The sequence below is a fragment of the Pomacea canaliculata genome, linkage group LG9, assembly GCF_003073045.1.
Source record: "Pomacea canaliculata isolate SZHN2017 linkage group LG9, ASM307304v1, whole genome shotgun sequence".
Lineage (NCBI taxonomy): Eukaryota > Metazoa > Mollusca > Gastropoda > Architaenioglossa > Ampullariidae > Pomacea > Pomacea canaliculata.
This window is the reverse complement of record NC_037598.1, coordinates 20649773-20677562: the sequence shown is the minus strand read 5'-3', so window position 1 is coordinate 20677562 and position 27790 is coordinate 20649773. Positions and strand designations below refer to the sequence as shown.

At 39.6% G+C, this 27790-nt stretch overlaps 1 protein-coding gene across 8 annotated transcripts in view; it reads left to right on the top strand.

The window, feature by feature from the left end:
* Positions 1-24786: 24786 nt before the first annotated feature.
* LOC112572607 (neuroglian-like) overlaps positions 24787-27790 on the top strand; it is a 170281-nt gene continuing 167277 nt past the window's right edge. For 2 of the 8 annotated variants that reach the window (XM_025252363.1, XM_025252360.1), the window contains exon 1: positions 27160-27412. In XM_025252363.1, the coding sequence (XP_025108148.1) occupies positions 27361-27412 (52 nt within the window). In that variant the 5' untranslated portion in view covers positions 27160-27360. Of the gene's footprint in view, positions 24919-25737; positions 27413-27790 lie in introns of those variants that run through there. The other 6 variants (XM_025252361.1, XM_025252356.1, XM_025252357.1 and 3 more) reach the window with 5 other exon arrangements.

Genomic DNA, 27790 nt, shown 5'->3' with positions numbered 1-27790 from the left:
GAGAGCCCAGTTTTGAACATTGTTCTTCAGAAATCAAAGACTGCTTTTTTTGTAAACGCTTTAAAGAGAGGAGTTGGGGTTCTAGAGGTCAGGGGTCACATTCCCTGGCGTGTCCGCCACATTGGATTCGAAGGAAACGTTTATGTGAGTGTTCTGTGCACAGGTCCAGATTGTATTGACTGGTCCTCCAACAAGATTTGCTTCCTCTGGAATTCTTTCTTCCTAGCATTCAGCCTGATGCGCGGTTTCACTTGTTGACAGGCAGGCGTGGGTTTGGGACTCGACAATGAAATGAAGCAGATATGATCTCACTGTACTTCCGAAAACATATCTATCAGGAGCGAGATAAAAAAAATGCTAGGAAGCAATTTGATTGAAGAACGATCTTCTGGGACTCATCGTAGATCTTTGTCTCCAGAGGGAGAGATAAACAAACACCTACTGCGCATGCTCAAAAAGCATGTCAGCACCTAGGAAAGGCGTAAATGGATGTGAGGGAAGGCCAAACCCTCCACCTTCACAAGAACAGATAGCACTGAAGGAGGTAAGTGAATATCAGTCAACAACTTTATTCAGCACAAATCACAAAATAATATAAAATTAATGTAAGCATAGGATAATAAAGGGTACTACCTAATATTCACGTAATAACAAATCACAAGGATTTATGCCAGCAAAAACCAGTATCATAATTTCTCACTCACAAATACACAAAACTCTCTTCTCTTTCTCTCTCTCTCTCTTTCTCTAACACACACACGAGTGTTAAAATAATAAAATAAAATAAAAGTTTAATAAAAGTTTACTTTCGCAAGGCGCATGCCTCCTTGGAAGGACGGCTGGCAGACTGGTGGAGGACTAATCTGAAAGTGACTGATATTCTGGCGGAAAAGCCAAGCCGATATTCGTTTGCTCTTTCTTTAAAACAAGTCGTGCAAAAGACCAAAGGTCGTGAAGACCAAAATATGTCACTGGCTAAGGAAGGAATCTGGAATCCGACGTAACAGTCACGGCTTCACCTCGCCACCTGGCGGTGGACTGTGTGTCGTCCATGAAAATGCCGTTAACCTTCCCTGCCTAAACCTTTATGTTTTATTTGTATGATTGATAATTAACTCAATTTTAAAAGACGAAACCTAAAAATTTTGTGATTTTGAAAACGTTTTAAAACTCAAAATCAGAAAAAATGGCAGCGAAAGAGACACAACTTTACAACAGCTGCAATTCGCAATGAAAGAGCGCTATTAATTTAAAATAAGGGACTATCGAGGAATGTGAAATTTAGGGTGAGTGGACACGCAAGTTTACTGCAGTATTGATGAAGTAAGTTATTTTCTCGATCGTCCAGGAAAAAAGTTCACGAAGAATTAAGTTAAAAGAGAAATCGACTTCTGAAACATTTCATGATACAATACAATACAATACAATACAATACAATACAATACAATACAATACAATACAATACAATACAATACAATACAAAACAATACAATACAATGCAATGCAATGCAATAAATACAATACAATACAGTGCAACTTTATTTATCCACAAGGACAAGATAGTGCTCCAACTAGATAATACATACATATCTGTTGAAATAATTTTTTTTTCTCTCTCTCTATATGTGTCAGACACAAACATTCCCAGCAACAGTAGATACAGTTGGTGACCCCAGGCGACCTCAGGCTCGTACTAGATGACGGCCAGTAGAGTTTATCAAGTGAATGGCACGTGGAATAAATGAGTTGCGGTGACGATTGATTCTGAAGACCTACAGCCAGACCGCAAGAGAACTCACATGCCAACACGTGATCAGAATTAGTAAGAGAGAAAACTCACTCACAAAAGCACAGGGAGTTGGTGGGACAAATGGAAGTCTGAAACTAGTCTCTTTGACCAACATGTGAAGTTGCATAGTGTTAAAAGCAGAGGGAAAGTCAGCGAAGAGAAGCCTGGCATGAGCTCTTGGCTTCTCCAAATATTTGTACAAAGTATTTAGTATGGGCAAACTGCAGCGGGTCGAGATGTTCATCAACAACAGTCATAACCTGGCTCCCTACAATTGTCTCAAGTGATTTAGTAATGATTGAGGTAAGAACGACCAGGCCTAGTGATTTTTGGAACTGGCACAACGTGAGGAAGTTTCCAAATATGAGGAAGGTGACAAGAATCTACAAACAGCTGGAATAGATGTTGTAAATCACTAACCCATGCTCAGGGACCAGAGACTGTTTTAGTGTGGAAACCTTGTGAGAGAAGTGATTTTAGAGAAATTACTTTTGAAAAAATAATAGAAATAATGTGGTTAAAAAAATAAAAGATTCCTCTTTGATAGGTAATGAAAAATGCGAACATACAGTGGCAGGTCATCCAAAATATTGAGTTAGTACCACCCTGCGAGTTCATTAGTTTCGGTTCAGTGCCTCAGGAAATTGTTATACGAGCAATATCAACAAAAACAAAATTTGAGAAGAAAGTTAAACAAAAGGACAACAAAACACAAGAAGAAGAGTTTGACATTTTACACATGATACAAAATAGAAAGCAAGATAAGACTTTAAAAAGTATTGTTTTTTTTAAACAAAACTGATGCCAGACAGCTGAGAAGCTTGCTTTGGTCTGACGAAACTGGAAAATAAAGATCGGAAAGAACTTGAGAATTAAACGTTTTCTGCAGTGACACAAGGGAAAACTAGAAAAATGGACCCATTAGTTTGCTTGTGGGATAAAGTTTCATTACACAGGGGAGACTAGCCTGAAAAAAATGAGTTTCACTGTGGAGAGGAAGTTGGTTGTTTAGAAGCCTATGAATGGTAAACGTCCACATTCCCACCCCTCTCACCGGCTGTCTAGCAGAAACGGGTGTCTGGAGATCTCTCTTGGAAACATCACCCTGTTCTTCAATGTAATGGATAGCGCTTTAAAAGATGGGAGGGAGCAGACGGCGCAAAAGTTTGGCGGGATAACCCTCCACCGATGAGGCGACTGTGTGAAGACCTTCCCCAGAAGGTCACAGTCGGGTGAGCGCAAGGAGCGATAACTCTGCCTGCAAGCCCTGCAGGCTCGTTCGATCAGCCTCGCCAAGCTGCCAGTGCCAGCAGGACCTTTCCCTAATAGATGTAACAAATCTTTAGCCCTACTCCATTAGCTCTCAGCAGTGGGGATTACTTGGGAGCTGGCACCGGCTGCCTAACGTTCAGCGACATGGCGAACATTAGGCGTTCTCTGTATCAACACTCGCCTCTGCTGGAGTGGCAAAACAAATATGGCGTCTTAAATTTGAGGTTTTGCCCAGGATTACAAGAGATGGCAGGAAAGAGCACGAAGGTCACAACTTGTTTTTATAAGAAAAATAAAATCAACAGAGAGAAAGAGAAAGAAATGGACAGTAGAGAGAGAGTGTGTAGAAATGCTACTATGCACGCATACATATACAGCTAGTAAGGCTAGTATCGTTCTACATTTATGCCAACACTTATTCTGACATTTATATCAACATTTATGCCAACACTTATGCCAACATTTATGTGAACATTTACACCAACATTTATGCCAAATTTAATATTCACCACCATATCCGTTTAACCTTTTCTCATATTTACGGGCTCATGCAGGTTCACACTCCGACGCTTTATCTATATGTATATAATATTTGTATAATATTCACACGTATCAATGCATTACCAGAGCCCACACGCAGGCTGGTGTACCCATGAACACATCACTGTGTAGCACTTCTGGCTTTTTAATTAATTCTGACAAAAACACATCACGACAAACACATTTTTCCACCCCAAGGTTTGGAATAAATTGAAAACATCTTAAAAGCTTTTCGAGCTTCTGAAACCCTACTCATCATACTTCTATTTTATTGTCTCTACAGGGAGATGGTAAAATAGTCCAGTCATATAATTCTGTTGTGCAGTCATCTGTCGGTTCGTCAGTCTGAATCCGTCTTTCGTGCTTCTTTCATCTCCGTACAAGATACAAGTTCGTTAATTAAAAACGCACATGAATAAATAACAAGTCCTTGTCACACCTGTGTGCAAAATATAACTTGTCGTCATAAAAAGTGCCCGGAGGAGGCATGAATACAGGTTAGTTATAAATAATTTGGATGGACCAGGACTGGTCAAGAACTTGTCTCAGCACTTCATCAATTCAGACACCGATCGGTTCCCAGCCAGATGTGGTTTCTACAGACTATGCCAGTCATATGATAACGATATAAGGCTATATTAGTAATAATTTACTCAAATATTGTTTCTTCCTTCGAGTCTGCAGAGAACATTAAAGCCTAACCGGAGTAAAGCATGAAATGAAGTTCTGAAATAAGCAGTTTTAGTCATCAGTCGATGCCATGTCATCGTCTTCTTTAGGTATCCAAGAAACAGTCCTCCCATATGTGGACTTTGAACAAACAAAAAGTTGTTGACACAACCATCAATACCTCAAAATAAGTACTTTCACTTTGTGTGCATGTGTGTGCGCGTGCGCACGCAGCAGCAGCGCCGTGTGGAAATGAGATTTTGTGATTTGGGGAAACAGGGAGAAGAAACACGAATGTCAGATCCTGGAACCACCGACCTCACGCTCATCTTTCCCCTCCCCCACGTGGAGAATGGTCTGGAAACAGCTGGCCCGGTGCAATGGCCACGTGGCAGGTGGCACGCAAATTTAGTCTCTGTCTCTCGCCCCCATGACAGATGCGAACTTAATAGGTGAAAGGGCAGTCGACTTGACGAACCTGTCTGCTGCTGCTGCTGTTGCTGCTGCTGGTGAAGTGTCTGCGGGCTGAAGAACGAGGTTCCTGCTTATTTCCGCGCATGCGCAAGAGTTGACAATCGTTTCCTCGGTATTGGACATGCGCAGAGGGCGTACATTCTCAATAGGAAGGCAGCTACGTTCGATATCTGCCTGTGTGGTTCATTTTTTGTTTAATCAGCAATATTTCTCGATTTTGTCGTGTAATCTTTCCGACTCCCTCCTCACCCCAACCCATCTCTCCCTCCACAGTTTGTGCTTCGCATCTTTTCACTTCTTTACACTTTTATCATTATCTTCGATATTTTAAAATAAAACAAAACTCGATTTCTCCCTCTTGCTTCGATTTGTCGTTAACTGATCAGAACGCGTGTTTGCACATTCGACTGCATTAATGAATGAGAAAGTCACAAAACGGAGGAAAAAATATCTTACGATCTACCGACAACGAGCTAACTACTGCTAATTATAATGTAAACAATAATTGTCAGCATTGTGTGATAAAGCCGGAGCCAGGAGAGTGTCAGGGCTTGCAAACATTTGTTGTTTTTCGCTTCGAAAGCGCTTGTTCGAAAGAGTTCAGGGTTAATTGACAAAGGATTTGTAACAAGACAAGACAGATTAATTTCTTCTTTTAATCACAAGACTTTGTTACATTACTCACCCCCATGGCACAAGCACGTCACAAGAGTCATTTAATTTCCTCTGCCTATTAAAAAGAGAGAAGAACAAAAAATGAAATCAAATTTTAGCACTTGGAAAATTCTATTCGTGGCCACATTTCTGTCAGTTAAGCAGCATCTTCTCCCCTCTTTGCCTCCTGATAACTCCTCCACCACAACTCTAGCGGCTCAGTGGCAGAAGTATCCAGTTTTGTTCTCTTCAAGTTTTTTTCTTTCTTTCTTTTGTTCGTTCGTTCTTTCTTTCTTTCTTTCTTTCTTTTGTTGGTTCGTTCGTTCTTTCTTTCTTTCTTTCTTTCTTTCTTTTGTTGGTTGGTTGGTTGGTTCGTTCTTTCTTTCTTTCTTTCTTTCTTTCTTTCTTTCTTTCTTTCTGTGTTCTCTTTACCAATCTATCCGTCCTCCTTAATTTATCAAATTCATTTACTTTATTCCTTACTTTTATTTGCTCTTCAAGACTTTTATTTCTTAAACGATAACCATAATTAACACAAATATTTTCGTGGAGTGTAAAATGTTTTTTGACGCTGAACAGTTCACTCAAGCGAAAAACTGTTGTTGAAAACCAAAACCGCCTAATGAACTGTAAAGAATTAATTAAACTCCTTTTCTCCATAAACTTTGTAAGCCGCCGATTCAAAACTTTTAAGAAAACAAAACTAAATCTGTTCTCATGCTGACCACTTTAAAAAAGACCATTTGCAGAGATTTTCAGCGAAGGTGAGACAGAAGGTTGTGATGATGGAGAGTATCGTCGCCATGAGGACAAACACTGGATGCACTCGTTGTCTCCATGTTGTGCTTCCTAAGCTGCGTGCTTCTCCAAGAGCTTAGGTCCACGGGCTGTGTCCAAATGCCCGGATTGGGTGTAATAAGTTTAGTCACACAAACCACAAACCCCTTACCGTTCCCGTAATTGAGGAGAAGTTTTGCCAGCAGCTTTCGCTTCGACAAGTCAGATTTAACGACGGGGAAAATGGGGGCTTCGCGCCGGCCCTAAGTGATGTGGGGTCCCTGGGGTCAGGGGTCTAGGACGAGTGCGGTCGTAAAACGAGATTTTGTGTACCCGGAGTGCAAGCCTGAACGGCCCCGATGAGAAGGAAGATGATTTTATGGGTGATGAAATGGCAGCCGTGTTTGGAAGCAGATTCACACGATGAGATTGGTTCATTTTGGCGGTGGACAAGCTGTTGGGAAGGTGGTTACGCCAGAGGAAGTCAGCCATAACCTGTAACCATTTCCGAGTGAAATATGCTTAAACTTCCTTCATCGCCATATTTTCTTGCATAATTTATCTATTTCGCCTTTTTTGTTGCTCTTTTCTCAATTTCCCCAATTTCAAGACACAAGTTTATTTTTGTGTTCCCATGTTCTCTCTTTTTCCTTTCTTTTTGTGTCTTTGTTTGCTGGCTTCTTCTTTCTTTTGTTCTTATTGTCTTTTGTTTTTGCTTGTTTATTTCTTTTCTGTGCTTCTCTCCTTTTGTTTCTCTGTTTCTTTGTTTGACTCATTTATCATTAATGAATTAATGAATTCATTCATTTATTCATTTTTACTTTCCTTTTTTGTTCAGACAATTACGTGAGCACCTGCATTAAAACATCTCTCTCTCTCTTTCGCTCTATACTGTATATGTAGACACAATAATTGTATCCACTGCCCAAAGTTTATCGATAAAGCCAGATATATACATCTGGCTGCAATACCGATGCTGAAACCAAATATTTAGTTATTAGTTCTGTGTGTGTTTGTGTGCGTGTGTACTCAAGAAGATTGCCTTTCACTACTATTCCTTTGTGTAAGTGCCACCTACTTCCGACACCTACGTTCATACACTCGAGTCAAGAAAATATCGAGGTCTTGGTATGCTGTGCAAGAGAAAACAATCAAAAACGTATCCACCACAAAACCTAAAGTCAACTGATAGTATGTCACTTTTAAAAGCCATCATACAAAAAAAAAAAAAAAAAAAAAAAAAAAAAAAAAAGAAAGAAAAGAAAAAAAGAAGAGAAAAAAGATATAATAGAGAGAGAGAAAAAAGGGGAGAAAAGTAAACCGTATTAATTGTAACTGTATATAGACTAATAGATAAATGATGATGTTTAACGACATATTCATTCATTCAGTGATTCTAGTTAAAGTCACCCCCGACGCATTGAACTTCTTCATGTGCAAACACATCTAGCGACCTCTCGTTAATGCACCGACAACACCAGACAAATTTTCGATAGTCCTGTTAAATTCTCTCTCTACATCCGAGTCTTCGAAACAGACCAAAACTCAGCAACCATGATGCCAGAGAGGAAAACAGTTGGGCCCGCCACAACAGACAGGTTTTGATTGATATCCTACGCGCTTTCACGTGGAATATTTGCTCCCGGGTCCCCTGGCACCTCACCGCCGCCAGAGGACGTTTACCGAACCAACCAACCGTGCGATCCCCTTTGCATCAAGTCTGGCTGCAAGACCAACAACTACGCATTAACCCCATCGTCGACCCACTGAAGCACCAGAAGCACCAGAAGCACCAGCCGCGGTGCAAAAAGGATTTTCTTTTTTTAGGTACATTGTTTGCTTAGGGTACCCTCGGAAAAGTTCAACTTACCACCCCGACATGCAAAGTGTTCGTGGATGACAGGGACGTGTGTTGTTGGCGAGGGTTTTTCTGTTTCCAGGCGCACATGCTTCTACCACGCAACACGTTTCGGTCATCGAGGTTTGTTGGTTTAGTATTCGCTCTGGTTTGCGGTCTTCCAACACAGAACTCATTGAGCAACCTTTGAAGATTCCTACATTTACTGGACCGTTGACTGATGTCACGAGGTTACGGGCACGTCCATTTTCTATTGTTCTCATGCGCTGTCCTTGGTCTGCCCAACCTCTGCTAGGTTATCTAGAGAGTAAAAATGTGTCGATTTTGACCTACCTGGGACTCATTATAGTGAGAAAATGGGCAGACAGTTATCCATCCATGACAGAAAATGTCTCATCGTAAAGGAAGAGGAAAAAATGGTTTGGAATAAACTAAAGGCTAAACAGTATCCAAGATCTCTATGACGAAAGAAGTCATTGCAGAGAGGAAGGACAAGCAAACCAGAATCATCTTTCAGATACGAAGAAATGAAGTGTGTCATGAAGAAAGGGAGAATGGCAGGTAGGGAAAACTGGTTTGAGAGCTAATGACGGACCATAGAGAATGGCATGGGGAGACAGCAAACGATCTAACAACTACTAAGGATACTCAACAAGACAGGTCAACACAAGACCTCAGTCATCGATGACAGCAATGGTCACCTCACAGGAAGTACCGCTGCACTCAACCGATCGACTGAATATTGTAAAGACCTGTACAACTTCCCGCTGAAGACAGATCCCAACAACAACAACAACAACAACAACAACAACAACAACAACAACAACAACAACAACAACAACAACAACCTTCTTTTACAGAAGAAGTGTAAGTGAAGTGCAATGGCGTGGACTGGAGTGGAGTGTGATGAAGGGTAGAAGAAGGAATAAGCCAGTGTTTAAATACTTGTTTAGTCTCGTTTTCCCGCTAGAGATATTCCTAATCAAGTAGGCAAACTGTTGTAGGTCAATTCCCAGTCCACAGTTTGTCCCCGAGACCCGTTCAGGCTACACGGATGATTTTCTAGGCGAGTGGAAGAGACAGTCTTGCCAAACGTGACCTGGCTTCTGGATGGCTGTCACCCCGGACATTCGCTTGTTACAGCTGCAGGCCCTGTCTGCGACATCATCAGGCAGTACGTGCAAGAGAGAACCTTGTACTCAGAAAGGTCGAGCTCGTGCGAATGTGAGTGCACGTGCGTCTAGGTATATGTGCGCGCGCACACACACACACACAAATCTCTAATAAAAACAGGGGAAAGGAAAAAAAAAAGAGAAGACAATTAGAAATCATTGCGGAAAAAGATATAAGGAAAAAAATCTTGCAAGATAGAAGGAAATAAAGTAAACAATTTGGAAGAAAAAAACAAATAAAAATATGGAAAGTAAGAAAAAAGAATAAAAGCATCGGGGGAAAAAAATAAACGCCATTCAAAAAAAAACAAAACAAACAACAACAAACAAACAAACAAAGAAAACAACAACAACAACAACAAAACCAAAAAAAAAAAGAAGAGGGAGAATTTAAAAAACCATAAAAAAGATTAAAAACAAGAAACAAAAAGAATAAATGCAAAGAAAGAATGTAAAAAAAAAAGCCATACATATAGAAAGATAAGCAACGGAGAAAGAAACTACAGGTAATTTGGAAAGATAAAATGAAAAATAAAAAAGTAATGCAGAAACAAAGCTAAAAAAAATAATCACCAAAGAAAGAAGAAAAACAATGAGGAAAGAAAGAAAAAAAGCTGAAAAATGAAAAAAAAAAAAAAAAAAAAAAGCAGAGAGAAAGAAAGGAGGAAGGAAAGAAAGACCCAGCCTGAAGCACGCCCAAACACCCGCAAGCTCCAGTTCTTTGTGCGGCCGAGCTGAGCACGATTCACTCCACGCGCTGAGGTCCCGCCGTCACGGACGTGCTGTCCGCCCGCCACTCGGACATATTGTTTGTTCAATTATCCGGTAAACGACTGCCTGTACTCCCGGGTGGCCATTGTTGAGGTCACGTGCAAACCGAAGCTGTAGTTATAGCGCACAATGGGGCTTGTGGAGGGTGCGTGCCCACACCACGAGCTCCAACCGCCAGGCATTCAAAAAGTGAGGATGTTGGTTTTCGAAAGTTGCCACTTCAAATGTCACTGGACGCTCTTGCATTTTTTTTTATTTTAATATTTCTTTTTCAATTTAAGATAATTCAGATTTGTTGCTAAGAAGTCATAATTCACCGAAAAAGATTTTTTTTAATTTGCAGATCATTGGGAAAGTTCCTGTTTTGCCGAGTGTTGTAATTTGTTCGAACTAGAACCCACCACCTTTCATTCAAGGAACTTGTCCAAAGATTTCGTGCACCTCCTCTCCTGAAGACCAGTTGATGTTTTTCGTCCTTGTAATCTTTGTCCAGCCTCACGGTTGTCTTGCTGCTGAGAGAAAAACAGTGACACGAAATAAAAAAATGCTACACACACTCACAAACACACACACACACACACAAGTATCTTCCAACGTGCTATTAGAACGTGTCGTCTGCTCGTCGATAATTGCAGCTGAATAGATGAGCTCTCGTGTCAAAAGAAATAAGAAAAATTAAGACAAAGAAGGTATTTAAGCTGATGTCACAAACAGGAATAGCAATGTGTAAACAAATTTTTAAAAATATTATTTTCTTTAACCCATCTGCATGGCGCTGTCGTTTAATTATCTAAGCACTTATCAGATTGAGTTAAGAATGAAAACCAAGACTTAATTGCCAATCTTTCATCGATTTGTATTAATAATATTATTTTATGTTGAACAGACTTCATCATGAGACCACTAGAACCTTCCAAATACAGGATGGAAATGACATTTTTACAGCTTTTTGATTGGATCTATGATGAAAGCTAACCACACGCAGCAGTTAAAGTGGTTTGCTGGACAAGTGTTTCCTGTCCCGCTGGGAAGGGAACCGAGAAACGAACTGATTCATCTGCAATGAAGCTAACATCACACTTTGTTTCTCCTGTCTGAAGGAGAATAGGATTACGCAGGGGAGGGGCCTTCTCCTGCATTTGGCTTGTTTTCAGGATTTCTCCAACACACTCTCTGTGTACACATCTAAGGGAAACAACTGATTACCTCCTGCTGTTGATTATGAATTTGTAATATCGACAATATCCTCGTCTCACTTGGTGTCTACAAAGTTTTGGAAATCGGTCTTCGTCGTTTAATCTGCGGTATTCCCCATTTAGGTCGTTTGAGATACTGGATCGGACAACGATGCGGCGTTTACGACATCCACGACGCCAGCATCTGAAGCGACTCGGACTCCGTCAACTCGATCGACGTCGACTGGAAATCATTTTTCTCTCGCTTTTTTTAAAAGATAAAATTGTAACTCGTCTTTTTTCAGTGATTGGTGAGAATATGTTCTGCAAAATTATCTAGACGAAAATCGGAAAATTTGCCATTGTCAGATTTGCCTCCAGTGCTCTCCCTTTACACTTTACACTCTTCGTAGGTGGCGTGTGTTGTTTTGTTGCCTTTGTGTGTATGTACGCACGCTTATGCTTAAGAAAGAAATAAAAAAGAAAAAAAAAACCTCTAGATATTCTTGATTGTGTGATTGTGTGTACGACTGAACGCATGTAGAAGAAGGAGAGAGTCCAAGCGGTTTTCGCCACACACCCGTTATACAGTGTCGGGTAAAAACCGTTCGTTTGCCAGCGCAGCACGCGACGACTGACAGTGAAAGGGTTAAGCGTTTTCTTCCCACCAAAGGCAGATTGCTTCCCAGCTGTTCCCGCTAACAGATGCGACTCCCACACCGCACGCGCCTTGTCACGTGACCTGATCTCATCAATTATTGCCGCTCTCTTTTCTTAAAAAAAATACTTGCAATTACCTGGCGCAATCGAGTGATTCTCAGGAGATTTCCAATCGACATACTTAATCGCTTTGGATTTAAAAAAGAAAAAAATAACTCCAACATGTTGCAGTAATAGACTTGTTAGGAAATGGTTATTAGCAATTCCTCTTATAACTTACTGCTAAGCTTATTGCGGTAGCTAAACTATTAGCTGAGGCTAAACTATTAGCTATGGTCAATATGTAGCATTCAAAATACGCGTGCAGGCTAGCCTTTGTCATTTAGTGTCAGATTTTATTGAATAATTTATTTTGTTGTATACTTTATTCAAAAAGACTTGTGTTAGAAGAACAAATCTTTCTCTGGTGTGCATGAGTGATTTTTACTCACATATTAGCTTTAATTTAGTTAAACCTATATTAATTATATATATATGGGTGTTATGTCAAAATAGATTGTCCATAGAAAGAAGCATTGCTTATTTGCAAATATATCCGCATGGTTTATGATATTCACCAACAATTAGTTCAGTGTCTCTAGTCTTACGGTCCAGACGAACCTCTGATTTGGTTTTCGTCTTTAAAACTCTCGGTATCAGTATTTATACCCCATCACGCATTCAGAAAAATACAGTATTTACTTTGGGCATGGGCACATGACAGTCATTAGGGATTCTGGTTTCAGCGGAGACGGATCTGGTTTCTGTTTCCCGACTTCGGAACACTCTCAGGTCACGTCTATCTAGGTCAGAATAATGTTAACGACCTCTGAAGTATGTCAGCTGTTTGCTGGAGCCATTTTAATGTAAAGAGTTAGAACTAGAAACCCCCCTCTCCTCCTCCGACACTCAGCCCTGGGACCGACTGTCACAGACAATGAGTGTGTTCCAAGACGAGATTTGAACCCAGACCATATAATTTTGATTGCAATGGTATGTCTGACCGATCCTAGGTGAATGAATCTTCCCTGACTCCGGAAGGACATTTCGTAGCAATCAAGACAGAAAATATAACTGAAGAGTATATACCTAAGTTTTCTCCTTTGTTATGACCATGATTCATCTCCCCAAACTTACGTTTTATATACACACACACACAAATGCAGACATGAACTACAAGTCATCCACAACACTCGACAAGCCATCACAAGAACATTCATCAGAGGGTTAAGTGACTCTCCGTACAGTGAAGGCGTGAAGAACAGATCGTAATCTTAGTGTCATCCTGGACACTTTGTCACCTACGAGCCAAACTATCTAAGCCAGAAAAACGAGCTGAAGATGGGGATTGCTGAGCCCCAAAATTGTTATGGCCCACGCCTTGCCTGCCGAGGCCAGAACCTTTGTACCGTTTTGTCCCGACTCATTCATACTTAGTTTTTGTCCTGAAGAGGCAATTAATGCGATAGTTAATAACATCCTTTACCTCTCTTTGTTATGTTCCAACCCACACTCGCACTGCCCACCCTTTCTTTCTCTCTTTCTCTCAAGATTCCGCGGACCCGTGTTTACTCTAATCCTACAAGTGGACGGGCAGTTAGTCAAGCTGCTGACTTATCGTCAGAGTCTTCATTTTGTGTGTCTTCTATCTGCTTTCTCTTGTTCTGGAGGGGGGAGATAAGAGACAGGTTGCCCCTAGTCCTCAATTTTGTATTTTGCGGGAGCGATTTTGCAAGGATTTTTCTGATTTATTTCGGATCCTAGAACGGTTCGTCTCACAGTTGGAAGAGAGGTAGACTGCAACTATTTCTTTCAGCAAGTCAATGTGTTTGCGATAATACTGTTAATAAGGTCTGTCGACTTAACCTATTCAAAAGCTGGCAGCATCACAATGCCGTTTCACGTGTCTTGATTTTCTCATATATTTTGTTCCTAACGGCTGAAGAACCCCAGAAAACTTCCCGAAGTGAGAAGGTGAAATTAGTCCCAGACAGCTACTTCATCTTCGCTCTCTCCAGTAATCCTGGTGTATGACAGCCCCTGAAATACATAATTCTTTTGAATAACCAAAGAACATGTTCTAGCATAACATTTAATACTTCAATCATATGTTTCAACTACATACATGAAAATTTAAAAAAAATGTCATTTAACACAGGAATGTGTCGATAAGGATTAAAAGCTAAAGTAAAAGACAGTTGTAAATTACGGATATTTCAATTTAAAATTTCTAATTTCTCCACATGCCAATGTTTGTAATATAAAGAAAAACTCAACTGACACACGACTTTATCATCTGTCTGTTACAGGAGAGGAATAATAAGAACTGTAAATGTGATTATATTTTTTATTGCACCCCGGTCACAGCTTACGAACAAAGCTGAAATTTTTCCTTTTTGCCTAAATTAACTTTTTTTTTTAAGAGGAGCGATCTTTAAAATGCTTTGAATGTGAAAGGTTGTAACAAATGCATTTTAGATGTCGAAAAAACGACCGTAAGTTGTCTCCCGCTGGTGCAAAACTAATGAAATGAGAAATTTGGGAATGTTCTTTAGGGTATTGATGGAATTCACACCAGTTTCGTCTTGTGCGTCTGATGAGAAGACGATCTGTTAATTTGCTGAACCGCAAGTGTTTTTGAGGCTAGATGGCGGAGAGCAACACAATGAATTGACAGTCATGGGAGACATGAGAAAACCTGGGCTCCATCTTCACCTTCCTTTGCTTTCATTGTTGAAAGAGTTTTGCTGTGTGCTTGAGACAAAGTGGATGTCCGCATCCAAATGCGTTCGTGTTGATTATAATTAAATGTGATTGAATATGTACAACGAACTAGTATCCTGGAAGAGGCACAAACAAGCACGTATGCACAAGCAAACACATAGACACACGTATGCACACACACACACACACTCACACACAAAAACAAACAACTCACGCCTAAAGGTACAGCCCCCGATAAGAAAGAAAGGAAGGAAAGAAAGAAACAAAGAAAGAAACAAAGAAAGAAACAAAGAAAGAAACAAAGAAAGAAACAAAGAAAGAAAGAAAGAAAGAAAGAAAGAAAGAAAGAATGAAAGAAAGAAAGAAAGAAAAGACTTTAACTAAGAGGACACATAATATCGTCTAGGGGCCATTAATCTCACTTAGTAGAGAGTCTATATTTACCCACTTATCACCAAATGAGCTGCTTGAGAAAATGCAAAATACAACTACAATAGGCTGTCGATTTATTTTATCGCGTTGAAAATACTCCAGAGGACACGTGATTTATCTTTGAAAATGTGATAATTGTCTGTCTTTAGCCTTTTCTTAACTTCTGAAATGTCTGAAATGTATATATACGCAACATTTTTCAAAGTTATTGCTTTAAGTTATAGTTTATTAAAATCGATTGATTGTTGTGTAGAGTTTTTGTATCATCCATCAGGAGATCGAAAATAATAATAATAACAGCAGCAATAATAACAATAATAATACAGTTATATGAACGAACGAATGAACGAACGAACGAACCAACCAACCAACCAACCAACCAACCAACCAACCAACCAACCAACCAACCAACCAACCAACCAACCAACCAACCAACCAACCAACCAACCAACCAACCAACCAACCAACCAACCAACCAACCATATAATTTTAAAAAAATGCTCCTTTTGTTTCCATGTGTACGGAACGCTGGAACTGTCAAAGTAATGGCTGACACTGGCAATGCCCCGAAGAACAAAACTCTACGTGCTTCCTACAGTAAGTCATAAAAACACAGCGAAACCTAAAGCTCAAAGATAAACACACTACGAAAATTAAAGTTTAAAGTATTATGTCCTGAATGTTTTTTTATCATGACATAAAATTGGTATCATTGTAAAAGAAGCCTCGTTTTGGATCATGGTCTTGACTGACATGAGGTGAAAGAGAGAAGAGGTACCCTTTCCCTTGTCATGGTTAGAGACCGCAATTTGAGTGCAAAGTCAAGGGAACATTTCCTAAACGCAGCCATACTGACATCGAGAAGATGTTACTTTGAAAAGGAGAAGGAAAAGCTCTTCCGTCGTAAGCAGGACCAGGTTACAATTAAAGGACCTGAATCGAAAGGCGAGAGTGATCTTTGCCTGTCTCAGGGTGGAAATTGCTGAAGGCAGGGGGCCGTCCAGCCACAATCTCCAATGTGTATATGTCGGAAACCATCGCGCCATTTGCGGGCGTCCGACAGGAAAGAAGGTTCTGGAAAGAACTAGGATTTCTACCCAGTCTTTTTTTAATGCTCTTTTAAGAACAACAGGAGCGTATAACATTTTGCAGAAATAAGAAACAAGTTTTCAGCTTCAGTGAAAAATTACCTAAAAGACATGGGTAATTAATTTGTTTGTTTGTGTATTTGTTTTTCTGCGTGTACAAACATGAGCACAAACACGTGTAATCAGCGACTAAACTTGCTTCGAAAGTGCAAATGTAGCTGACGATGCTTCATGATGTTCTTCAAGCCTCACTCTCACCGAGCAATGGCTTGATTTATGCTTTTTTTCGTTCCCTTTATTTGCCCGCACCCAAGACCTTATCGGTAGAAGGTCGTGCCAGAAAATGATACCACAACAATGAACGACATTTAATGGTTTGCTTTATGTCCGTGATTAAGACCCTGTGTTTAGAGAAACAGAGATTAAAACCCGTCATAAGAATGAGGGGGAGAGAGCGAGAGATTGAGAGAGTTGTGGGAGGCCAAGTTTAATTTAAACCCGAAGCAAAGGAGGCAAATGTCTTCACCTTCAAGTGTGATCCTCTGTCTCAGCTAAATTCGCCTTGAAAGTTCAAACGGGCCCCATAGAAATGCCAGTTTGATTGTAGTGACAAGAGACTCGCTAGTTGCCCTTTTCTGATCCGTGACATCAATGATTTAGCAAAAAAATTCGGAAAATGCGGGAGGAAAAAAAAGTCCTTTGCTCGCACACTAGCAGACGACATGTGCACGGAACATCGGTGTCTTGATGGCGGCGAACCGTTACTGTTAGAATCTCTGTCAAAGGCCATCGAAGATAGGATTTGGAGAAAAAAGCTAATAGCATTGGTCAACTTCAGAAAGTTGAACTTCGGAGAAAACTTCTCCAGGTTGTATGTGGGTGGGTCGATCACACACCTCTTCTACGCCCTCAGATTTTTTTAAAAGTTTAAAGTATTTCTCCCGAATGCTCCTCTCGAGTTTTCCCTTAAAACTAGTGGACCAAAGAATTAAAAACCCAGTGTATTGCCAAATAAACAAAGTTTTAGTCATAAAGAAAACATTTCTTTGTTGGATTATTTACTGATTTTTCCTGATTTTAAACATTATTTTCCAAAAGTCTCCGTCGAGACAGATGTTGGCACTCACGTGGTCAACTGTTGTATTTAAATCGCAGATCCAGACTTTCTTATTCAAGAATTTACAGTTTCCTTTTCAATGTACTTCTCTAACTAGAAATAGCAGAGTTGTAGACTTGTAATATTTTGCCCAAGGTTCTTTACCTTGCCTATAGCGCCACGTGATTTTCACCATAAAAAAACAAAGAAACAGGAGGAGAGCAGCCAACCATGTCATGTTATGATATGTTATTTAATGTTATGTTAGGTTTTCAACGTAGACTTCCTCAAAGTTTTTATATAAGAGATATTCCCCACATCCCACAAACTTTGAGTCGAAGACGACCCTTCGTCCACAATATTAAGCGAAGTTTATGCTGCGGGCGGACAACCAAGCTTTTCACCGGATGTTTATTGGACTCGGTTGGAAAACAGTTTTAGTCTCAGCTGGATGTACCTTTGAGCAGCCCAGGGGAAGAGGAGAAGCACTCTTGATTAGCTAGTTACAGCTCACCCGCTGGCATAACTCCCACCGACGACAGCCTCCCGTCCTCACTACAGCCCCTGAAATATTGTGGTGCTTTTGCCTGTGTTATGTGCCCATTGGTTTCGATTATTGCCCAGCGAGAGTCTCATTATCCCCCCTACAGGAATTATCGTCCCTGCAGAAAGTAACGACCACTAGGGCGTACATGTTAATGGTGTGTTGAGAATCACTTTGTGGGTATTTTCAGTCTTCTAGCACTTTTTATTTCTAAAATGAGTTTAATGCGGAAATTAAAGCCCGAAATTTCATTGAGGAGACAACTATATTCTACCCTTTGGATTGCTCAGTCTAATTAGCACACTTCGCAGTTGCTCACTTTCCATTTTTTAATCGCTTTTTTGGTCATGATAACCTTTCTAAACTTTTTTAATATGTGAATGCTAAGTACAACCTGTAGCTATTTGACAACAAATATAAATGATAGAAGTAAACAAGCAATTTCCAAATAAGCAATAGTGACATAAACACTGAACAGGAAGAACAGTAAATCTAGACACAAAGAATTAAAAAACAAAACAAAGCAAAAACAAAAAAAAAAACCACACAAACAAAACAAAAAAACAAAACAAAACAAAACAAAAAAAACAAAAAAAAAAAAAAAAACAAACAACGAAAATAACCATACATAAGAAGTAGTAAATTAGTATATTTGAAAACAGTTTTCAGAAGCAGGATGAGAGAATTTGTTTTGAGACGGTCGACAGACTGCACCAAAGAGTCGGCATGAGTTCAAGGAAGAGAAAGTTCGACAACAGTTAGCAGAATATTTCCATCCGTCCTATTAGGTTCTAGGTGTAGTTGGTGCTCTCATGTCGGCCCAGGATCCAAGACTAGTCTTTTTAATCCCAGCTTATCGGTTGCAAAATTGAAATTTGCGGTCCTTCGAGGCGATTGCACTCAGCCATTAAAACTAATACCATGTGAAGGTAATGTTGAGGGCACTACTTTTCTGACTTTTACAACTGCTAACTGTTCATTTGGCGTAAGTTGCCAGTGCGCAGAAATATCTTGCTTGGGTTATCTTCGTAGTCTTTATATTGTACTTAGTAAAATAATATTTGATAAGATGTACATATTCACATGTCCTAATACAACATGGACAGTCTATACTACCTGCTGTGTTAAATAAGAGATAAAGATAAAAAGTTTTGTGGTGATCAGGTTTAAGAGTTTGATTTCATTTTCTCCGAAGACTTCAAAGAAAAAAATTTCTGCGACTGGAAACGTTCGATTTTGCTGTTGTCACCAATTCTTTCTATTTAATATTTTAAAGCAAGCGACAGGGGTAGACGTGTGGTTTTTGCATCCTGAGAAATCCATGTTTACAAGTACTGTTAGTTTGTGATGATTTATGTCTATCGAATATGTCAGTTAATCTTAATCTTTCACAAGTACGTGTTTGGAGGGACAACAGCACAAGCAGCAGCTTTGTTTACAAACGTGAAAGGACCAGTAAACAACACGCTTACATCTGTTCCTTATGAGAGGGCCAAATAGGTAGAAATATAGAATAGTAATAAACTAGTAAAAGCCATAACGACATCAATGTCAAAATGTGATTTGCGTAGTAAATTTTTTTAAATATGGGCTCTTGGATAACTTCTGAGTGGCAAAAATAAACCTTCAAATAAAGATGATCAGGAGAAGAATGCACGATTGAGACAAGCTTATTGAGTTCAGTAACTGCCATATGTGGCTCCAGCGTATCGAAATAATTAAAAATTCGTTTCCTTGCACTTGCTGTACTTTGATGGTCCCTCCCTTACTTGCTGAGGCTGACAGATCGTTCTCCTGTTCCCGCGATCACTTATTCATCTCCGTCTCTCCCATTCCTTCTCTCCATGATTCAAGAACCTTCACAGCTGATATACTATTCAAGGAGGAGCATGAAAACTACCATTTTCTGTTTTCCAGTTCCTATCGATGCCCACCCATGCTTACAGCTCTCTAGACAATGAAGGTAACGTTACTCACGCCTAAACTTTAGAAAGTTCTAGAATCTGGAATGATCAACGCTTTGTGCATTCACGGTCAAGACCAAAAGAAACAAAAGGAGAGAGAGCACCTCTCCGGCGAGAAGGAGAAAAACATTGCCATGCTCTGTTTCTATCTCTTTCTCTGTCTCACTTTCTTATGTCACAGTTTGTTTTGTTGATGGACTTGTTGTGGTACCCGGCGTTGCTAAGGGCACTCGCGGACAAAAACAATAAACAAAGTATTTTTTTTTTTTTTAGCGAAGTCGATGTTTTTAGTGAAGTAGAGATAGTGAAAAAAAAAAAAAATGAAGATATGAACTTTCGGTGCTGCCGGCTATGATGTGGGTGAGTGTCCCTCACTCTCTCATTGGACACTTTGCCAGCAAGGGTATGCTGCTTAGCTTACTAACATTTTTAGTTTTGTTTTACAGTTTGCAGCCACAGGTATCATCATATAACTAGTAAAACAAACATTAAAAACATGTTACAGAGAAAAATAATAAAGCCAAACATAATCTACCACGTTTTGGTAGAGGAAAGACGTTTTGCAAAATTTGGTTGAAACCAAATAAACGATGTAAATTTTCATAGCGCTCAGCCAGAACCGTACACTTACATAACCACATTCTGCTTCATTTACAAAAAAATAGCAATATTGACAAGTATGATTTTCTTATAAATAAGTTCTAAATAAATTTGTTGTGTTACATTTTATGTCTTGATGTTGTGAATATGCTTCTGACATGTATTGTTCTGGTGACTTTCATGTCTTGCTGTGACAACTATGCCCCTGATACGCCTTGCTATGATGATCATGCTTTCTTTATTTAACATTTCAGTTTTCCCACGTGCTTTGAGTCCTTTTCTATTCACGCTACAAGCTGCATATGACCAGGCAGATTGTATGACATCGCACGTGGACAAAGAAATGCAGCATCACGGCTGAGTGACATTCCTGGCGAGGGCGGGAAATGTCGTCAAATTCTCACCTGAACGCCAGGAAAACCACATAAATGCTGAGGCACCTGTTCTGTTTTTATTTTATTTATTCTTTCAGCTGATGTCTCCTAGAGTGGACAAGGTATTTTTGGAAGGTTGGTGGGTGAGGAAGAGCCGCCACTTCAGAAAAATAGGCTACATCGACCGATGGCAGAATGATTCGATTGATGGTTGCGGGGAGGAGTGGGGAAAATATTTAAGTTAAAGTTTCTGATGGCAAGTGCTTATCAGCTACCGGGACTTAAGTACCAGCGTTTAAAGGTCTACTGGGGTGCAACATTTTTATTAATAACTGGGGAAAGCTCGGCTTAAGATACTGTTTCTCCAGATATGGATAAACACCCCATTCCGTTCTCGAGATACACATCATGCATAGACAGAGATCAACACAACTGAAGTCCAGATTGTACAGGCATACGTTTACGTTGCCAAAGCTACAGCCTATTGAAAGCTGAAGCATTTGTCCATTAAGCTACTTGTGTACAAACGTGATGTCACGATTTTTACCTGTTTTTTCGTATGACGATGCTTATTTTCCCTCGAAATGAATTTTATATAGATATTAAAAACAAGTCTACATCCCACTGAGCCTTTAAATAATGTATGGCTAGAACAAAACTGGATGTTTTTATGGAGAATGCCCACCCTGCGCATCAGCCAAGACCGGATGTAGTTAAGGGCACGCGAGGAAAAAGTTTTCCTAAACGGTCCGGGTCCCTCATAAGTAGCGGAAGCTGTGCCCCTCTGAACGGAAAGCCAAGAATCTTCCAGGAGGGAGGTGATCGGCGTGCGAGAATTGTTAGGGTCGCCTTGCCCGCTTTTTTGTTGTGCTCTGTCCCGGATGTGACGTGATCACTGTGCAGCTTCCGGCGCCATGAGGGAAACACGCTGTGGACTTAGAAACAGGGTACGTTGCGAAATGCAAACAATAAAACAACAGCTTTTAAAACTAGATAGAGTTTAGCAAACATGATACTCGAGCTAAAGTCAAACAGGAGCCCATCCCGACTTCCTTGCTTTAAAAGCTTCCAAAACGACTGCTGATATAATAGATGTTATAAATACATGAACATCTTTGGAGACATGCTTGGAACTATTCTGCTTTATTTAAAACAGAGCCAAAGACCTCATTGTGTTTATTTTAGATGCGGGAAAGAGGAGTGAGGGTTTGCAAAAAAGAATTAATTACATGTAAACAATTTTTGGCAGCATAGTCAGCAGCAAAGACGGAGGTACAGATGACGATGTCAGAAGCCGAATAAACAAAGCCAGGCTTACATTCCACACCCTAAGACCTATCTGGAACTCCAAGGCTTTGTCTCTACACACCAAGATCCGCATCTATAATACCAATGTCAAGTCAGTCCTTCTGTATGGATCTGAGACATGGCGGGTGACAAATGCATCACCAAAAGATACAGACATTCATCACAACTGTCTGCGCCGCATCTTTAACATCCGATGGCTGAGAAGATCTCCAATGCGGGACCTGTGGGAGAGAGCCAACCAAAACCCTGCCAGCCTAGACATCAAGAAGCGGAAGTGGGGCTGGATTGGCCACCCTACGAAAGCCAGTCGACAATTAAACGCGACAGGCTCTGGGCTGGAACCCACAGGGGAGGCGTAAGGTTGGGAGACCAGACAGACATGGAGGAGATCAGTCACAGAGAGGAGAGACAGCTGGCATGACATGGTGCCAGCTGGAAAGGGACGCCCAGGACAGGGTCCGATGGCGGCGTGTGGTTGCGGCCCTATGCTCCACTGGGGGCGTATAGGAAAGAAGAAGAAGAAGAAGAAACAATTTTTAAAACAGTCTAAAGTAACTTGTAAGGTTAAAATAGCAACAACACGACTTTCACTGGCTCACTAGGCAATCGTACTTTCTTTTCATCCATTAAAGATTGTTTGTATTTTTGCAAAGGAAGATAACACTTGTGATTTTATAGAATAAACGATTTGAACCATGTACAATACATCCCTGTGCTGTTGCATGAAAGTTGGGGAAAAAATTATCCAGTTCTCAGCAATATTTACTCTTAATTCTAAAGTGCTAATGAAACGTTTTCGGTGCTTTATAACATGTAATTTATCTGTAAGATAGGAAAATATGGAAGGGAGGGAAAAGGAATGGAGAGAGAGAAAAAACGAAGAGAATGAAAGGGGTGATATTTATTCATTCATATAATATTCCTGCTCATACAATGGTAGCTCTATAGCCTCGTTTTTCTTCCTTCTCATTAACCGTGCAACAATATAATGTCGAAGACTTCCTTCGTTTCCGCCATTTTTCTGTCACAGAGCTGATCCATCATTACTCACTGCTGAAGGAGGAAATGCAAACATGGAGGCCTGGCTCAACCCTGTAGCCAGCTGTAATCCACACCAGTGAACATCGGCCCAAAACGATGTTTTCAGAATGTCTTTGCGCTTCTCGGGAGGAATGACAAGATGTTTGCACACTGTCGGTTCTGGACTCCAATTTCTGCTCAAGCCGTTCTGTCCGAAAAGCGGAATTTATTTTATTGCATTGTGGGAATGGAGAGGAAATTTAGTAAGCACTGAAGGACACACACACGTACGCACGCACGCACGCATGCACGAACCCGCGCACTCTGAGACAGGCATAAAGAGACAAGAGGTATATGAAAAGAAGATACGTAGATATATATACTTTTATCTTTCTTTTTGTGGGACGAACACAATCGATGTAACCTGCTTCAAAATGAAGTAATTAACATTCTATACACGATGCCTTGTGTCTGTCCCTAGATCAGCTTCCTATTCAACCTTAACCCTTGGACGATATTATTGCCTTGTCTGAGTGATTTAAATGCTCTCTCAAAAACATTTGCACACAAAGCCAAATGCAGACTGCGGCATGTTTGATGCAGGCAGTAACCAACGCAAGTAGGGGAGGGTAAGGAACATGTTTACATATGAATGTGTAACCTCACTTAGGTCTTATCTATCATTCAACAAGACTGTTAAAATGCTTGATTTGGGTATTGACAACACCCAGCACAAGAAAAAAAAAAAAGAATGAAAAAGTATCAACTAAAAGTAAACATGTCACAGTACGAGTCCTCCTCCCACCCAACGAAACACAGATACAAGGGAGACAAACTGAGGAGAAAGATAGCTAAAGATGCCTACTTCTCTCCCTTGATTTAAGTGTTACCTAGTTGTTCCTTATTTTCTGAAGGCTGAACGTGGATTGATCGCAGGTAAAATTCATTTCAGTTATCGTCTACCTATTTCTGCTTTATTGTGTTTACCAGAGATCTTTAGATATGTGTAGAAAAATAGTTTTGTTCATGGTCTAAAAATGCAGAATCAGAAGTGGGTTTCTGAATTTTTAAATATTAGATTCCTGACGAAAAATACTATTGATATTTTCACTATATCTTGTGAGCATTAATATCACCCTACAGAATCGTGTACATTAAAATTGTAGTTTAGAAATCAGAGTCAATCGTTAGGCATGAATATCTTGCTACTTCTAATGTAATGACAAAATATATATTGAGTAATTGAGGTTTTTATGATTAAATGATTGATAATCAAAAAACAACAACCAGAAGAGTAGTTAGTCATTTACGTGATTACCTACGTTAAATGACCGTTGAACAATACTATTTGACGCTTGAAGGGTTCCCTCCCTAACCTCTAAATTCTAGTCTAATTAATCGTGAATATATTTAGGTGCCCTCCCTTTCCTCTAAATTCTAGTCTAACTATTCATGTATATATTTATGACTCACAAGCTTTTCCTGTACTGCGTTTTCCGTCTCCACACAAACAACGCACGCACGCACAAATAAATTATGTAATTCAGACTCACGCCCAGTTTCTCAGTTGTTGTCTGAATACAAGCAAGATTGCACTGTTGATTGCCTTTCCGCCATTGTTGAGGTCGAGCTTTAATGTACTTTTATTATAGTGCGTTCGTAATTTTTTTTTTTTACATTTTTTTTTCTCTTTTATTGCTTTGGCGTCGTCTACCGCTGGCGGGTCTGATCATTAACCTGGCAATGACTAGAGAAAGTTACACAAGTCTTTCTTTCTGTCGAGGGACGCTCTTTTGTCAATGCCTGTGGTTGGGGAACGGGGTCATTTGGAGGCAAAAGAATCGCATTACACCTGCACTCCCCACCTATTCAGCAGGTATTGCCCGCGCTTTCTTCTAGAGGACTTTCTTCAGGTTAGGTAAGTGATAATCAAAACATTCATTTAATCGTGCTTGAGTTTTGGGACTACTTGAAAAATCTTAAAAGGAAAACAGACCATGATACACATTTTTGAGAATCTCTGGGTCTTAATCTCCAACCAAATAAATCATTTTATACAGGATAGGACAAAGAGCACAAGTAAATATCCTTTCTGATTAAGTCTTATAGAGGACGAAGTTCACAACCTTTTCTATTGTCCTCGATATGTAGATTTTCGCCCAGAGTATTTTAAATGTTACAACATACAATGAAGAACAGTACCTTCTTCAAGTATTTTCATGATCACGCAGAAAGAACATGACAACGAGCACGGTATATACACAAATGTATACACAAAAGAAGGGCGGCAACCGAGCTTGTATCGTGTAAAGCATGATCGATAACTCTGTCCATGTATCCTAATGTTATACTTGATTTACTGAACATTAATCGGCTGTAATAATGCAGTAGTGTTTCCAAGAACTGGAGGGACAGTGTTTTGTCCTGTCTGTCACATACTTTGTAAATTTTATGCATTGAAGATGATTCTGATCCCAGGTTTGACAGACGAGCAGTAATTAAACTTTTCCTGAATTTCTGTCGTGAATGAAAGCACTTGTAAAAATATTGGGTACGTTCGTGGTATAAACATATTTAAAAAAAATTATCTACAAATTTCAATTGTACAAGTTACGCTGTCATTATTAAAAGTTTATTTCTAAAATGTTACAGATATAGAAAAGTTAATAGAAGCATTCTTCATTTTTAACCACAATGAGCCACATCCGGTTTATTGTCCGGTTCATGTTTTTTACAGGTGTTTATACTTGCTAAACACATCCAGTCAACTTTCGACCTGTTCACTGTCCTACTTCGACAGAGAGCACGGTGACTGTGTCACAGATTGGAATTTTATCCACAGAAAAATTAATTCATTCGACAAGAATTTGTTTGAGCAGTTTTTCTTTAATTTTTTTAACACGAAATGACTAATTTACCAGTCTGAAAAACTGTCAGATTGGTGACTTTCAGGTGAGTGTTCATCAAATTGTCTCAAATCTCGCTTCCGGGGTTAGTCTTGTCTGCTCGATGCTCATAAAACATGAATAATTATTAAATTTTTTGTTTTCCTGCGTTGGAAGAATTCACTGCCTTTGGATAACAAATTTCTAGTCTATAATTTTTTTATTTATATGCAGAGACTAAATGGAATAGAGTTCCTGATATAATATATATATATAATATTGATATATATATATATCATTAACATATGATATTGTCTTAACTTTCGTTAATCAAAAATACATTTAATTTTTTTAATTTTTGCTGCGTTGTACAAATTCATTTCACTAGGATAACGAATTTTAGGATAACGTGATTGGAAGGGTGCAGGCTTCTTTGGTGGGTAGGATGAAATAAACCACCCTTCAGCTGTGAAGTTTCTGAATACAGGCTTTTGTCCTTTGAATAACATCAGGATGTGATGTTTTACAACAGTTTTTTTTTTTTTTTTGTCAGCTATTCAACTGATTCTCAATCCAGTATATACTGAATGCTTAAAAAACTGAAGCGTACCCGGGAACTACGACATGTGCACATGCAAATTAATTCCGCCTCTCAACTGGATAGTGGGGCATTTGTTTTGTTCAGACAATCTGGACCAAAGAAGCGAGGATTTGCTGTTTTATTCCTATCCTGCTTTTAGCATATTTTTTCATTCTTCAGTCTTTAGTGTTAAAGATCTCTGCAATATTTAACACGTGAGGTGTTGTCTGAACGGAATAATTGAAGCTTTTTTTCTCCAGCGTCCTGGTGATGGTCTTCAATATCTGGTAAGCCATCTTCTTTAATATTGTCATTTTTTTCTTCTAAGCCTCAGTATTTTCCATTTTGTCTGAAATTATTTGGTTGCCGTCTATGTTTGTCCTTCTTTTAGCAAGTGTGTATTTAGTTCTGATACAGGAAACTGATGTGTGATTGAGAGACGAGGAAAACAGAGTAAATGAAAAAAAAAAATTCCAGGTGTCACATACATTGGCCAGAGATGTGAACACACAACCTTTTTTTGTTTCTGATGCACAAGCAGCTGCGGTGTCAGGTTGTCCCCAAATACCCACAAATACTCACCCTTATATACATTCTGGGTGCGAGTAGGGTACGATGGGAGGGAAGAGGGTGCCAGGGGTGTATGCGCTATGATCCGTGTCACGTGGGCGTTGGGGATGGGGATGGGTAGGGAGAAGGAATTCGTGCCATATGAATGTCCTGAAATGGCAGATAGCAAGCTTCGTTAAAATTTTAAAACTTCGCAAAGTTCAGATGAAGATTGATGTCGATGGCTGCGACTACGTTGACACGTTTATGTGCGTTGTAGCAATGCCTTGCCACTTTGTTTGTTTCAGACAAAGAGTTCAGGATCTTACAGGACTGGATACTAAACATGAGGAGACTTTCACTATGTTTCTTGAGTCTTGTGACTCGTATCAGTGCAGGTAACCCTGTGAACGATAAGTTTTACACTAACACTTCACATAAGCCTTAGTACAACAGCAAGGATAGGACATTGATAGTCTAACCTTAATTCTAAGTCTTAGTACTTAGTATGTTTGTTTTCTCTAGTGAATATATTCATGGAACATGGCTATGTTTCATTGGCAACTGAAATTTGGTGAAAGGTAAGTCTTACATTAACAGCTTCGCATAATTACTTGCAACATCAGAGTTAAGACATTGACTGACAAATCTTAACACTTAGTTAATGTTAGTTTTCTCATGTAAAAATATTCGTGTAATATTGATATATTTTATTTACAGCTGGATGAATAGTTCAGTTTTTTATTGCTACAGTTATATAGTTTTCTACTTGTTAT